Source organism: Aquila chrysaetos, chromosome 9 (genome assembly GCF_900496995.4).
Source record: "Aquila chrysaetos chrysaetos chromosome 9, bAquChr1.4, whole genome shotgun sequence".
Taxonomy (NCBI): domain Eukaryota; kingdom Metazoa; phylum Chordata; class Aves; order Accipitriformes; family Accipitridae; genus Aquila; species Aquila chrysaetos.
Genome location: NC_044012.1, coordinates 15,101,869 through 15,116,669, shown reverse-complemented (window position 1 = coordinate 15,116,669; position 14,801 = coordinate 15,101,869). Strand labels below are relative to the sequence as shown.

Genomic DNA, 14,801 nt, shown 5'->3' with positions numbered 1-14,801 from the left:
CTCAATAGCTAGTACACTTCAGAAGGACTTCATGAAGATTTACAGAGTTCAGAAGTTTATTTCAAGTTATTTTATCTTTTAGGATTCTTAGGAGCCTCTCTCCTCTGGCTGGTGTGTAATTATGGCAATGTAATATTATGTAAAAGATTTGAATCATTTGTAAATAGTTACTCCTATAAAAGTCCAGGAAGTTACCTACGTCTCATTGCAATGAATTACTGTGATACACTTTTATCTTTATTCTCCTTGCTTCTGAAATTTTTATTCAGTTGGGTGCGTCTTAAAGTTATTTTGAAACTTGACTTCAAAGTTGTGTGACACAGGCATAAGGACTGAAGGTACTGGCAGATGATTTGACAGGTTATTAAAAGGGAAGTTCAGAGAGCTGAGGAAGTCTGGCAAAAAAACAGTCAGTAAACTAAAAATTAAGAAATACATTGCATGTTAACACTGTATATTTCCAGTATTTGTAGAAAAGTAATGGAAACAGACTCTTCATATTTTGGGATAGGAATGAATGTTACATTTTTTGCACCCACTGTGAAATGTCACTTTCACAGTAATATTAATTCATTGTTTCTGAGAGACTTAAGCAAATACTTCCTTTTAAAATGTGTAACTGGGTCACAGAGTGGAGAGAATTAAAACAGTGTGGGAATTAAATTAAAAGCTCTTTTTAAATTAGAGCAAATTAAAATGAAAACCTTATTTAATTGATTTTAAACACTTCTGGATCAAACTGTATTTCTTTCTCTGAAGCCTTTCATGCTACATCTACAGATCTAATTTCAGTGATTGATTACTGTGATTAAATGATAAAAGCATTTTTGTAAACTCTTGACCTCAATCTGTGCTATACTCTAGGAAGCCTAGCTTCTAGTTGCTGTCTGTAACTTAAAGAAATTAAAGGAGGCAGAAACCATTTTATGCATCTGAAAATATACTGGTACATGATAATGGAAGAATATGATTAAAACCAATTATATGCTTTCATCACAATTCAGGAAAGCACTTTCAGATCAAATCCTTAAAAATACCTACAGAACGCTGAAATAAAGACATGATAGTTAGGAATAACATTGGTTTACTGTCCTTCCAGGTGAGTAAGTCAGGAAAATGATTAATAGCTTTAAGTATTCTCAGAACTGCTGTAAGACTACACTGTTTCATCTCCTGCCATATCCTTTTGATTTCAAATAACAGTGTATAAATATTCTGACAGCATGGAGACATTCCTTAACAGCAACAACAACAACAAAAAAAAGGTATCTTATTTGTGGTTGCAAGTGTGGTGGCGGTTTGAACCCAGAGACTCAATAAATTCCAACAGGTGAAGATGCTAAATTCACAGTCAATTCTTACATATTTATCTGTCCATTATGAAATCTTTTAACTTCTGACTTGAGTCAAAACCTGCACATTAGAATTCCAGTCCACAGATTTTTCTTCAGGCTAGATACATACATGAATTTTTCTTCCCTCCAGTTATGACTGTATTAGAGATTGTGTATGTATATAGAATAATAACAGGTAAAGGGATTTTTATCACTAGTTATTAATCGATTCATCTCTACTTCCTATCTTATCTAAATGTATTCATTTTTTCACATGCTGGTTTTAAATTGACTCTGGTAACATTGGAAGTAAGTACTGCATGTGAGTCTATAAACACTCATCTTTCTCCCACCTAATTAGATGAAACAAATTCTGTTTAACCACTTGTTTCCAAATTAGGTGCTAGTAATTGGCAGCTTGCATTGCAAACACGTAATCTAAGGAAGCACTTTTTTCAGTTACGCTTTTATTGAAAGGGAATGTTTTTCCCTGGTAAAGTTGGAAATAAAGTATCTCTGATATTGTTGATAAATAACAGTAAAAATGGAAACTTGGAGATAACAAACAACTGGTTATGGACAGTTGAATGAAAAACTTTGAGTATAATACACTTCTAGAAATTTTTCCATGTATTCATGCTCTGTTTTAAATTAATGTATAAGTATTAATCCTTTATATGGGTATACTTGAAAGGACTCTTATTTGACCAAATTATCTCTTCCTAAATCATTGTTAGTTTACACTTGTCAGAAGTAAGGTTGGATAGAGGACTTCTTTTAAATGTAGGATTGATGAGCACCTTGTAATTGAGCAAATCTAAAAAACCAGAGGCAAATTCAATTATTCTGAATGTCTGGAGTAAGATATTTGTCATTTAGATGTCCCCTGTATAACTGTAAATGAACTAGCCTAAAATTGACAGAATGAGAGATGTATGAAATTAAGCAGTAAATATTTAATTCTAATTGCAAAGAAATACGTTAAAATAAAACTGAGGTAAGTCTTCAGTCTTCCTTTGGTGTTTAAGCCTTGCTTATAGTTATTCAGCCTTATTAAATTTAGCTTTGCTGCATAGATGACTTCAGTCAGAAGTTTCCAAATTGTAGACAACTCTATTGAGCATTGTTCATAAGCTGTTTGGGATAAAGTTATGCAGGTAGTACGCAATTTAGCTGCCACTGTGTATACACTGGTGTATATACCTAAGTATTAGAAGTGCTGCAAATAGCATGTTAAGGGTGATATGCTAGTCTTAGTTCAGAGTTCTTTTGCTATTTAAGCTGAATTGTTTGATATTGACTGACCGTTACACATTTGTGTAGCACTTTAGCATTGATTTTAAGGTTTTACCATTGTAGCAGTGTCTGTGTTTATATGTTTTCCCATAGGCTTTCAGGGACATTGTCTTGTGATTTCAACGATGCTGATGATTTTCATTGTTACAGGGAGATTTTTTTCTGATGGTGTTAATCTTCAAGATTTGGTTCAAAATAATAGGAATTTTGTAAACTTGCTCTTGGTAATTGTAGTATGTAGCAGAAATAAAACATGGAGGTGGGTACTTTGATTCTAGTGAGGCTTGTGTATTAAAGCCCTAAATAATATAAGGACTCAACTGGCAGCTCATAGGCCATATCCAGATGTCAGGAGTTCTTCCAAGATAGAATTGAACAGCTGAGGTGGTGACAAACAGCCGATTTCTCTCCCTTCTGCAAACAGTAAGGCACTGCAACTGTCCCCGTTGCTGTAGCTTTTCAAAAGAATGGCCCACGCACTAAGATTTCTTCCTGCCGTGCTGAGATGTAGCACATGGGAACTCCCACATCAGCACAGCCCTGGGAGTGGACTGGGACTGAGAAGGATCAAGAAGGACATAATGTGGCTAGCAATTACTAAGATATTACATATATACACATATATAGTTTCTGGCTTCCATTAGTGTTCATTATTATATAATCAAAACCTAAAATAATTTGTTATTTTTTTATTTCAGTGCTTATTTTTTATCTTGTATTGAGTCAAGTGGGAATTACTTGACTGTGCACATGAAAAAATTAAGTTTGTGCACAAAGACAACTAGTTATAATACATGCAGCCTTTGGTGGAACTCTGAACATAGCTCATCTTCAAAACCAGATGGAAGTTTAAAGCACTAAGGCTGTTTATATACACGGATGTGAGGAAGGCTGCAAGTATGTTGCTTTTTGCTTTTTTTTTTTTTTTTTTTGGTCTGTATTTTTGGGGCAAACCTGAAGACTGTCCCCCACCACCAAATGAGTACTTTTGGGTTTTTTCCTCTATACAGAAGTTGCTGTGTGAGTGCATTTGTTTGCTTTTTAGAGGTAGTTATTTTGAAAGTGTTTCTAGGTGTTATAGGTAATTTCTACATATTAATGATAAAATCCTTACCTAGTATGTTATTAAGAGATAATGGGCTGAAAATACATGAGGAAAAGGAAAGTCATGTTCACCCAATTTCAATCAAAAAAGGAGGAACTATTTACACATAAGTAAATGTATCAGAAATTAATATTTTCAGCAGAAACTACTAATATTTCAAGAGTGTATTTTAGTTGGCTAATACTGTTCAAAAACTAATGGCAAGATATAGCATTCAAAATTTTGGTCAGAAACGTGGGGAAAGTTAAGAATCAAATTGAATCATTTTGGAGTTAAATGTGAGTTTGTAACTTACTTCCTTACTATACATACTATCCATTTTTTAAAAAGGAAAAAACAAGATGGTGCAGAAGACACCTGAGTGATATTCTCAAGTTAAAGCATTTGTTTAGAAGCTACGTATCTAAAAGTTATTAACTCTTCTCATCATGCTTTTCAAAGATGCTTTTAGGGGAGATAAGAGCAATTTAATATTGGTATAGAAGTCAAAATAATTTGAAGGCATCAATATAATAAATGCCAAGGAATTGCCTTGGAAATTGACAGGAAAGAAGGCTCAGCTTTAATTATAAAGCTAATAATAGCTAGCTTGCAAACAGGAAAAAAACCAACCTCTGTATGGTTCCAGTGAAGTGATGCGTTTCTGTAAAATCCACTTTAAAAAAAACGCAAACTTAAAAGAAGTTTAATATTGCAGTTCATGTTTAAACCTTGTTTTACCCCATCTTTCTCACCAATAGTAACAGTTTTCATTAGCTTTAGAATTTCATTATTTTTGTTACCCTGCAAGTTCTTAATGTTGCTTACCATAAAAAAAAAACAACACTGACTCTTGAAAAAAAAATCAGAATAAAAAGAATCAGATTTAAACTTCATATGACTCTCATTAGTGAATCTAAACCTGTATGTAAGTATTTGTAGGTATAGTTAACATCTGCTGTAGCTTAACATCTATATGTAACATCTCTGAGTTGTTGATTTTACTAGGCAAGCTTGTGTTTCAAAAGGGACTGTAAGGATATAAATCAGTAGTAGTATGAAATGAAATTTCCTGCTGCCTATTAAGATAAACACTAGTAGACTTTCAGCTATATTCTGATTAGGGATTCTCCAGACCTCTGCTGCTCTGCTACAAGGGAAGCTACATCTGTGATTTTTTTGTTTGTTTGTTTTGGGGTTTTTTTTGGTTTTGTTTTTTTGTTTCTTCTCTCCTTTACAATATAGCTTCTCCTAGAGTGCACTTCTCAGTCTTCAGCATCGGTTTGGGGTTTGGGATTGTTTTTTTCCTTCCTGTTTGTCTTGTTTCTCTTGTTGATACAGAAGGGTGAAGGAAAGTGGCATTTCCCTGCTCAATGCCACTTAGATCAATATTTTGCTTTTTTCTTAGAGTGCAGTTGGTGTTACGCTATTGTTTGTCCTGTTTGCGATTTGTGTGTTTTGAAAGTCATTAAATGCACACTACCAAGGAAAGGAAGTTAAAAAATTCCTGTAGTAATTAAACTTCTTGTGTCTATCTATTCACAAGGCTTATAGTTTAGACTTGAATACTCTTCATAGACTGTAATGCAAGCTTGACAATCTGTTGTCTTTTAGATAATTATCATCTAATAATTTCTGGCAATTTAAAACATGTGAATTGAAAGAAAGCATTATTGTAAAACTTTCTTCAAATTTAAAAAAAAAAGTGTATGGCAAGAGGATGAAAAAGAGAAACTGAAACAATTAGCTTAGCTCAGGTTGTCACCTTACGTCATAGGTGGTTGATCTGATATGATACTTATGTAGTACATGAAATCAATGTGAGTACTTAACAATTTCAAGTTATGATGATGGGTTCTCAGATACAGATAATAAAATGTCTTAAATATTGCAGATCACCTCATTTCGTTTTGTCTGGACATTAATTCAATATGCTTCTAAGTGAAATAGTAAAAAGTGGGTTGTTCATACTAAGCTTCAATCAAATGCAGGCATATGGCAGAAAAATGAAGGCCTAATTTGTGTATTTTTCACAGAAGCTCAAGAAATGCAATTATAAGGTTTTGAGGGAAGTGTTTAAATTTCCCGTTTTACTTTTGACACATCTTACAGAGAATGAAATCCTACATTTTACCCATTGGAGGTTCTGAAATATTAACTTGGCAACAGGCAAGGAAACTGATTTACTTTGGTGTCAGAAATGTTTTTTCTTGGGGTAAATGTTTTGCCCTTCTCTAACTCTTCTGAAATGGATGAGGCACATATATGAATGTTGTGGGATATGATTCTTATGAGTAGCAAATTATCTGAAATATGCCATAGAAACAAAGAAAAATAAAAACTTTCCTAAGAAGAAATGTTTGTGCGTGTGCATTTGTGTCACTGCATCCTAGAGGTACTGGGTGCTGTTAAGATGCAGAAAAATCCTTGCTGTCACCCTCCGAAACAGCTGTATGTTAAAGGTCATCATGAAGAAGTGGTTTTGGTTCTTGCCCTGGGCTCTGACATATTTAGCTAGCTTTAAAGAACATTGTCTGCTCCATCTCCTGGCTCTGCCCCCAAAAAGAGAGGAGGAAACTTCATCTGTTCCCATTGCCAAGGCAGTGATGGATTCTAACGGGTGCCCAGGATACAGATGTGCCAAAGAATCAGACTCCCAGTTGGTAAAGTCTGAAGGTTTTCACAGTGCCAGTGAGAGTGACAATGTTACAGTATCAGAGACAGCGTATAATGCTATTACACATCAGCATGCACATACGAACCTTACGTCTCCCACTGACCGATGGGTGTGTATTAGCTAAATTCTTTAGAAGGGAGATTTTGCTATCTCCCTGGTACTCTGGTTGGTTGGTTTGTTTCTTGTTTCAGTATTGCAGCCTACCTTTCTGTCTATATTTGTAATATGTCAGCAAATGTCCAATTTGGTTTGTCTTGTCTTATTTTTACTGTGCTAGTAGGTTGGGGTTTGTGTTTTATATTTTGCTTTGAACAATGGAAAACATACCAATAGGGATTTGGTTTAATCTTAAATTTGTTTAAAACATCATGCAATGTGTAGGAAAATTTATTAATGGAACTGGGGTGGGAAGAGATTGTCATGAAATAATGAAAAAGCATGGACGCTTTTAAAGTAGTGTTTAAGCTGAAGGACTGTGGAGGGATTAAGGAAAATGGCAGATAAGTGCACTTGTACTTGTTTCAGAATAAAGTAAGAATATGTTCAGTCTTTTGAGTGGATGGGTAATGAAATTATTCCTGCTGATTTGGACCCACTTATTTAGTGTATTCATTGGTTTAAGTCAGGCATGACATAATGGTTGTAATTCTGTCTGTAAAGTTAACATAAATGCTTACGGATTTTAGAGTATCCAGTGGCTGCTAGCTTTGTTTTTATTATATTTAACTTCAGCAGACTTAAATTATTGGATTACTATGTTTTTGTAATGCCTATTATTTCGACTGTTTATAGCAATTAAGTTGTTCTCTATATATATGTGTGTGTGTATGTTTTACAGCAATCAACAAGCATTTTTACTAGAAAATGTCCCGTGTAATAATGTAAGCTGCAAGAGTGTACGTCGCATGTTTAAAGTTTTTTGGGAGCTCTCGGATCTGAATCAAATCAAGGATGCAGTGGTAGCAACCTTCTTTGACATATACGAAGATGTAAGTTCAACTCTTTACTACAGCAAACAGCGTCTCTTTCTGCATTGCTGTATCTGTCTTTGTGCCATTGGCAGACTGCTTTGTAGAAATGTTGGCTTTACAGCACACGGCAGGCAGTGCCTTCAGCCTGGGAAATTCACTCCTGGGATGCTCCCTGGAAGGTGAGCAGATAGCAGCAGCCCGTCACTGCCTAAAAGTTTGCTGACCCTCAATATGCTCCATTTGAGCTGCCCTCTTTGGTGACAAGAAAGAAGCCACAAACCACATGCATTGTCCTGGTTAGCTGTGGGTGGATCATTCTGTCCTAAATTGCCATAGATTAATAAGATTTGAAAGATATAAAATTAGTAGTGAAGGTGTAAATTTTGCTGCACACATTCTATTTTTTTTCTTTGTATCTCCAAGGGAATTTGTTTGCTAAATTTAGACGTTACCTAGAGTAAATCAGCATTCTAGAGTAAACTTTTTTTTTTTCCCTCTAGGGAATCTTGGATATCATTGTGCTAAGCAAAGGCTACTCCAACAAGGATTTTGCTATCCATACATTAAAAAATAACTTTGAAGCAGATGCCTATTTTGTTAAAGTTATTGGTGAGTTATCACTGTATAATCAAGTCAAAATGGGACATTGAGAAGAATGTGAATATTTGAGCCTTGTATATGAAAACATTATGGTAATGCTCTGCATATAATAATTCTAGAAAAGAAAAAATGCAGTGTGGAAAATATTAGCGACTGCAGAAATCTCTTGTTGCAGAATCTGAACTTGGATGAGTTGGTTTTGTTTCATTTCAACAGGTTTTTTTCTTTTTTTTATTTTAGTGTACTTATTAAAATTCAAAGTAATTCTGCCCACTATTTTCAACACTTTAGCAGTTTTTAATATCCATGTTGACCGCAGTAACCTTTAAATAAGTGTTCATCATCTCTTGAGTGTGTATGTTTCTTACAAGAATGCATGTCTTATTTTGCTTGTTAAATAGAGGCAGGCTAAATGTTTCCTTTCATCCTGGACCTTTCTTTCTGCATCCTAGCAAAATTCTAAAGACAGATACTAGGTCTTTAAAAACTCATTTCTGAGCTGGCTTCTGAAGGAAAACCAAGAATTATCAAGTGTCTGAAAATATGATCTGCAGGGAAAAAGCACATGGAACCAAGTTATTCAGCCTAGAAGAGAAATGTAAGGAAGATCCATGTCTTCAGTCCATAATGATGCATAACAATGGGGGAAGTGTTTTCTGTTTGTCCATGCAGGACACAACATAAAGTAACAGACTACGAAGAGTAAATAGTAAGAATAATTTCCTAAATGACAGCTTGTGAAGTACTAACATAAATTCCTGGAGACACTGCAGAGTTACCAACATTAGAGGTCCTGACAACTAGATTAAGAAATTGTGTAGTATACTTAATTAATTGTTTTTGAGGGAAAGGGTTGGGCTAGCTGAACTTACGAGGCCCCTTCTGTGAAGCTTTTGTACAATACCTTCACTTATCTTTTCACATAACATAATGTTGTCAATGTAAAAATGGCATTAGATCTACACATATCTATCATTCAACTTAGATTTTTTTTTTTTTTTAAATGTGTGATGCTCTTTAAAATTTGGAGGAATATTAGCTCATAAGTCACTAATTTGAGGAAAAATATAATTATCCTTGCACATATAAATATATATGCCACAGTGAGAGAGAAGGAAAACAGAAGAAATTACAGCAATATTGACTTGAAGGAACATGCTTTGTTTGTCCACAATGACTGCCTTTTTATCTTGCCTATTTTCAGAAACCTGGGCAAGAAACAATAGCCAAGTACACTTATTTTCATCTGTGCCTTAAGTGGTTGCAGTGTTTTCTTTCCAGCAGGGACTTTGTCTTTTTTGCTGTACCTTTGTCATATCAAGCCTACTTTACTGGAGGTCTTTTCTACATCATCTGGAAATGATGCAGAATCTAGTGCAAAATGGGCTGGTTTCATTTCAGTGACAACTGGCATGGTGTATATTTTGCTTATGCCACCTGATCTGTTCTGAGAGCCAGTTTGTTTCCATGTGTGAGTCAGTTTGGTGTTTTCAGCCTAAAAGCACCACGTGGCACAAAACACATCTTACCATAAAAGCATGGAATGGCAATGAACATGGCAAGAGTGTGTGAATTAATTAGAGACTTGGTTTAAAAGGCTAGAGTTAGATTATGATATTTGTAATTGAGAGTAATTAGGATTTCAAATTGCATGCCCTACCATCTTCTTTGACTGCAAAAGTATTGAGCTTTGAGCTCATCACTTATCTGTCTTCCCTGATTTTTTGAGAACGTGTAAAAAATGAGGCTGTACGTGAGCTCGTGAGGACAAAGCTAAACAGGAACAACTAGAGCTTCACCTTCAAAAACTGTATTTGCCTTCATGTTATTTAAATGCATCTAATCCTTCTAAAGCACACATTCTGCATGCCATAAGATAAACAGAACTACAGCTACTACTGGGGGTTGATGCATTTATTGCTTTCTCCTTAGCCTGAGCTTTATTCTCATCATAATACCCCATAATGATTTGTGATGTTGGTGGAAGCCTTCTTTTAAATAATTCTGTATATGGGTAGTGTAATTCACACAAGCATGCAGAAAATCCTCTTCACAAGTCCATATTAGAATTATAATTGTGTGATATATTAATGGGGAAAAGAGTAATTTGCAACATGCTTTTTGATTCCCTCTGTGTAACTCTATCTTAAAAATTGGACCAAGCCTTTTTTTAGCACCCTTTTAGGGTGTGAATATTTTCGCATAGAAACCCCAGGAAATGGGAATTAGTGAGTGGTCTAAAAATATTTTACTGTGATATAGGGGAGAGTATTTCTAACAAAACATGCTTTGTGCGAGTTAGTATATCAATAAATGCATTGTGTTCGCTTATTCATCATATGAACAGTGAGAACAGTTTTGCTCATTATAACTAATGTCAAATGTACTTTGTCACATTATTTGTTCCAGTAAAGAAATTGAACAGCAAATTGCAGTGTGACGTTTTGCATCAAAATGGGAAGAGTTGGTTCCACTTACATACATGCCTATGTATAACATATAAAATAAGCTTATAGCTTAAAAAGTCTATTTGTAGATACATACAGTCTTCAAATTCTGCTTTGCCACACCTTCATCTTACTTGTCCAGATAATTTTTTTTGACTGTATAAAAATATTAAATTATTCTGTATTTGGAAATTTCAACATTTTTATATCATGCAAAGAACGATAACTTGGGAATCATGACAGTTATTAATATTTGCACACAAAATATCAGAAATGTTCCTTCACTAGAACAGTGCCATTTCTGACTTCAATAGGGAATAATTTCTAATCAGACTATTACATTATGAACATTTTATGTGCACCTTTTTAGTATTTCACTGTGCCCAAACATTTTGTACGCTAAATTCTATGGAGCCTTAAAGCAGACAGAAAATGCTTTAAAAAACTCCTGGTGGTTAGGATGATGTGCCCTCACATCTGGTCCAAATCTTAATTTTCACTGTCTGCCACGCTTGCCTCGAGATACTGTAATTCATGGAGAAGTTATGCTTTTACTTGACTTCGATACTGCCTGGTCTGTATCCTCTTCCCTGCTCATAGCCATTACTGGGCTGCTGCTCAACCAAACTGTTGTGGTTTGAAGTCTGAATTTTGCATCAGGATGACACCTTAGATTATTTTTGTGTGTGTGTGGTTTTTGTTGTTTGTTGTAAAGACATTTTAGTACTGATGTTCTAATACTCAATGTGACAGGATGTTCTAGGTTGTAGAACAGATGGCTTTCATTGTCCGTCATTTAGTTGATTATAATTGTTTAACAGATATTTCTCTAACTGATTTTTGAAACTAACAGTTTTAAACAAGCAATTGAACAACTGTCACAGGCTTTAGATATTAAGTAGCATTATACACATCTGCTTATAATACTTTCGAATTCATATAATATATAGTTAATGGGATTTTTGTTTGTTACAGCTTTTGTGAATTGCTTTAAATCAAGTTGTAAAACTATCCTTTGTATAGAAGGAAAAGCCTTTACCTACCTTTTTACCAGTTAAAACAGTAAAGCTGAATCTCTGCCAATATTTTTAAAAGGTTAGAAATGAAGAACAATGAATAAAATGTACAGTCCACTATTTTTAAAATGTTTTAATTTGGAATTTTTTAACTGGCAGATATCTCCTTTTGAAGCTGGTTAACCAGTGAGGTATGATAAAACAGTGACTAGCTGATTAATTTATGCAAAGAAGTATGCTTCAAGCAGATTAGGGATTTTTTTTATACATTAATATAAGTCATATAGAAGACATATATTCTCTTTGTGTTTTAATGGATACATGACACTTTTACTATACTTCAACAGATTTCAGAAGTAGTGCTTGTAAGATGGCTTGTTAACATAAACACTACAAGCTCACTTTTTGTTTTTGCAGTTCTCAGTGGCCTCTGTTCTAATGACTGTCCGCGGAAAATAACAGTAAGTGTAACTATAACTTTGCATTACTATTTAGCTTCAAATAAGGTAAGGTCTAATTATACGAAAACCTCTCCACATATTAAGACAGTTTTTGACTGGAAGAGTGCATAATCCAAGTTATGACTGGCCAAGTTCTGTATATTTGAGACCCATACCTTTTGCCAGCTGCCTGCTCAGAGATGAAATCAATTGACTGATTCTGCAGTGAGCTTTGTTACCCAGCATCACAGGGGCTGGGATATACCAGATATAAGAAAAACTTGTGTAATGCAGCTGGATGCCCAAACTGTGTAGTGGGCCAAGTCTTGTTCTGGGCAGCCAGAAAGGCCAGGCAAAACTGATTATGGGACAGATACAGCCATATAGCTACTTCTGGACTAAAATACAGTATGTGGGTACAATGAAGGAGAGAAGGGAAGGAAATATACTTCGTTCTCATGATTCTGCAGATAGCTACGTACACATGAGCTGATTTATTTCAATTATTTTAATCATCTCCAGAGACCCTGAAACTCACCCACCAAACTTTCAATTAGCAAATTGTTTAGCAATATTCACGTGAAAGTTGGCCTAAAAGAACTTAGAGGAATCAAAGCTAGCATTAGTGCTTTAGCTCTGCAAAAATATGAAATTTAGTTTTGACTTGAAAATATAAAAACTGCTTCAAATAGGACCAACTTTTTCTTCAAGCATATTTTAAGACATAGGGGTTAATTTCTGATATAAAATAATAAGGGGAGTTGATAGTATTATTAGCTTAATTACAAAACTAAAGAGAGGGTTTAAAAAGCAAATCTTCCCAACAGAAGTTGGTGAACATATCATTATCAAGATCATTGCCTCCACTGTAATAGAAGTTCTCTGTCAGAAAGTAACATAAAGTACATTATGCCAGAATACAGCTACTTAGCACAAAAAAAAATAAATAAATCAGATTTTCTCCTTATTTACTCATCTTCCATAAACCTGCATTAACATCACCTTTGCGGTCTCCTTACTCTTCATTCTAATCAATTATTATTTTTCAGGCTTTGATCCCATCTCTCATCAGTTATTCTTATGGTTTAGAACTGACAATTTTTTGAGGCATGGTGTGAAATTTGTCATCATCTCTTCTTTTAGTGTTCTTTCTGCAATTCATTTGAAAGATCTTTACTGGATTTGGTGCCCTAATATCAGCTTGAATTCAGCACTTAAAAAAAAAAAAAGGAAAATTTTCTTTAAAATCTGTTCCTACAGTTGTCCCCCCTCCTCTCCCTTCCCCACCATAGCAGATAATTGTTCTCCCCCCTTCTTAGGTGCGTTTATTACAGTTCATCCTTTGGTAATCCACAAGTCCCCTTGAATTTTTTTTATTTTATTTTTTTTTAATTTTTTTTTTAATTTAACTTTTTCCCCCATAACTGTACTTTGTTTAAGTACATTTTCTCCCTCAAGAGAATTTGCTTAAAATAGATATTGGTACTCAACAAGTAACTACTCAACCACTTACATGAATTAAATAAAACGCCGCTAAATAATGATAACAAAATTTTGAATTTGTGTAGTATTTCTCAATTCAGAAAGACCATCAAGATAGTGCATTCTCTCAGACAATATCAAATGAGTTCTGCTTTTTCAGAACTTCCAATTTTTATGTTTTTATTTTGCTTGTAACTTCCAAGGAAACATTAAACCTTTTGCCAGAATACTGAATAGTATTGTTTTCTTCGTGTGAAGCTAAATATCACTTAGGCAACTGATTAGCCTTATTTTGAAAATCAATTTCCACATAATGCTATGACCAAAAAAGTTGCAAGATTTTTAAATTATCCATACCAAAAGGAAATCATTGATCTAGAAATATTTTTCTTTGGTTTACTGTTTTATTAATATAGCTTTATCTGTTCCTAAAATTTTGTGTGCTTTTCCCCCTGCCTTGTAGCCTTTTGGTGTTAATCAGCCTGGTCCTTACATCATGTATACTACTGTAGATGCAAATGGATACCTGAAAAATGGGTCAGGTAAGATAACCCCACAATGAGAATACACATGGCATGGTCTGTCTGTATATACTTCTCAGCAACCTAACAAGTTGGAAAGGAAGTGGGACTGGTTTTGAATAGTGTCTTCAGTTTACAAGGCCAAAAACCCCTACCTTTCTCTTCTTTCTCTACAGATTGCATATTTATTACAAACATTGTAGCTGCACTCTTTTTTTATTTTCTTCTGTACCATGCAAATTGTGTTTGAACAGTTGGCTATATCTTGCCCAGTCTGAAAAATTATTGAGTACAATATCATCAGTTTGTGAAACAGCATAAGCTTCTAATGCTTTACTTTTTCTACCATTTCCTTAGCAATTATATATTAAGAAACAACAGTGGCTTTGAAATACCTGAATAGAATCTTGTAGCCACATGAAGAAGGATCAACATAATATTCAGTAAAAACAGGATGTATTTTTCTGCAGTTGTTCACTACATCTGGCAGGCTAACAGGCATCTATAAAATCATGAGGAAGATAGAGAGGGAATGGCTGCATCCTTTCACATAATACAAGAACTACAAGTTGTCAAAGGATCATTAGGTAACAGGGTCAAAATAAATGGAAAAAAGCAGTGCTTCATGCAACTTGTAGCTTAACTAGAGCTTTAATTGCATGAGATGTTGCAGATGCCACAGTCTACATGAGTCCAAAACCAAAGTAGACAAAAAAAGAATAATCCATTAGGCCACAGTCCAAGCAGTGCCTAATGTTAGAATATCCTGTACTAGTGGCTCCTACAAGACACAGGTGACTATACTAAGTGGTCTATTAGTCTAACTTATGACTGTTAATCTTATGACCATAATGGACTCACTTTTTGCTTAGGCAGAAAATCCAAACTCACAAGTCAAAACATGATCAGAGTATGCACGTCTATAAGTTGAGC

The 14,801-nt window shown here is 34.5% G+C and overlaps 1 protein-coding gene across 2 annotated transcripts in view; it reads left to right on the top strand.

Moving 5' to 3' along the window:
• The window catches only part of ITFG1 (integrin alpha FG-GAP repeat containing 1), a 91,645-nt gene that overhangs the window by 56,255 nt on the left and 20,589 nt on the right, over positions 1 to 14,801 (top strand). For both annotated transcript variants that reach the window (XM_030026440.2, XM_041126374.1), the window contains exons 11-14: positions 7,230 to 7,380; positions 7,863 to 7,971; positions 11,843 to 11,886; positions 13,811 to 13,889. In XM_030026440.2, the coding sequence (XP_029882300.1) occupies positions 7,230 to 7,380; positions 7,863 to 7,971; positions 11,843 to 11,886; positions 13,811 to 13,889 (383 nt within the window). The remainder of the gene's footprint in view (positions 1 to 7,229; positions 7,381 to 7,862; positions 7,972 to 11,842; positions 11,887 to 13,810; positions 13,890 to 14,801) is intronic.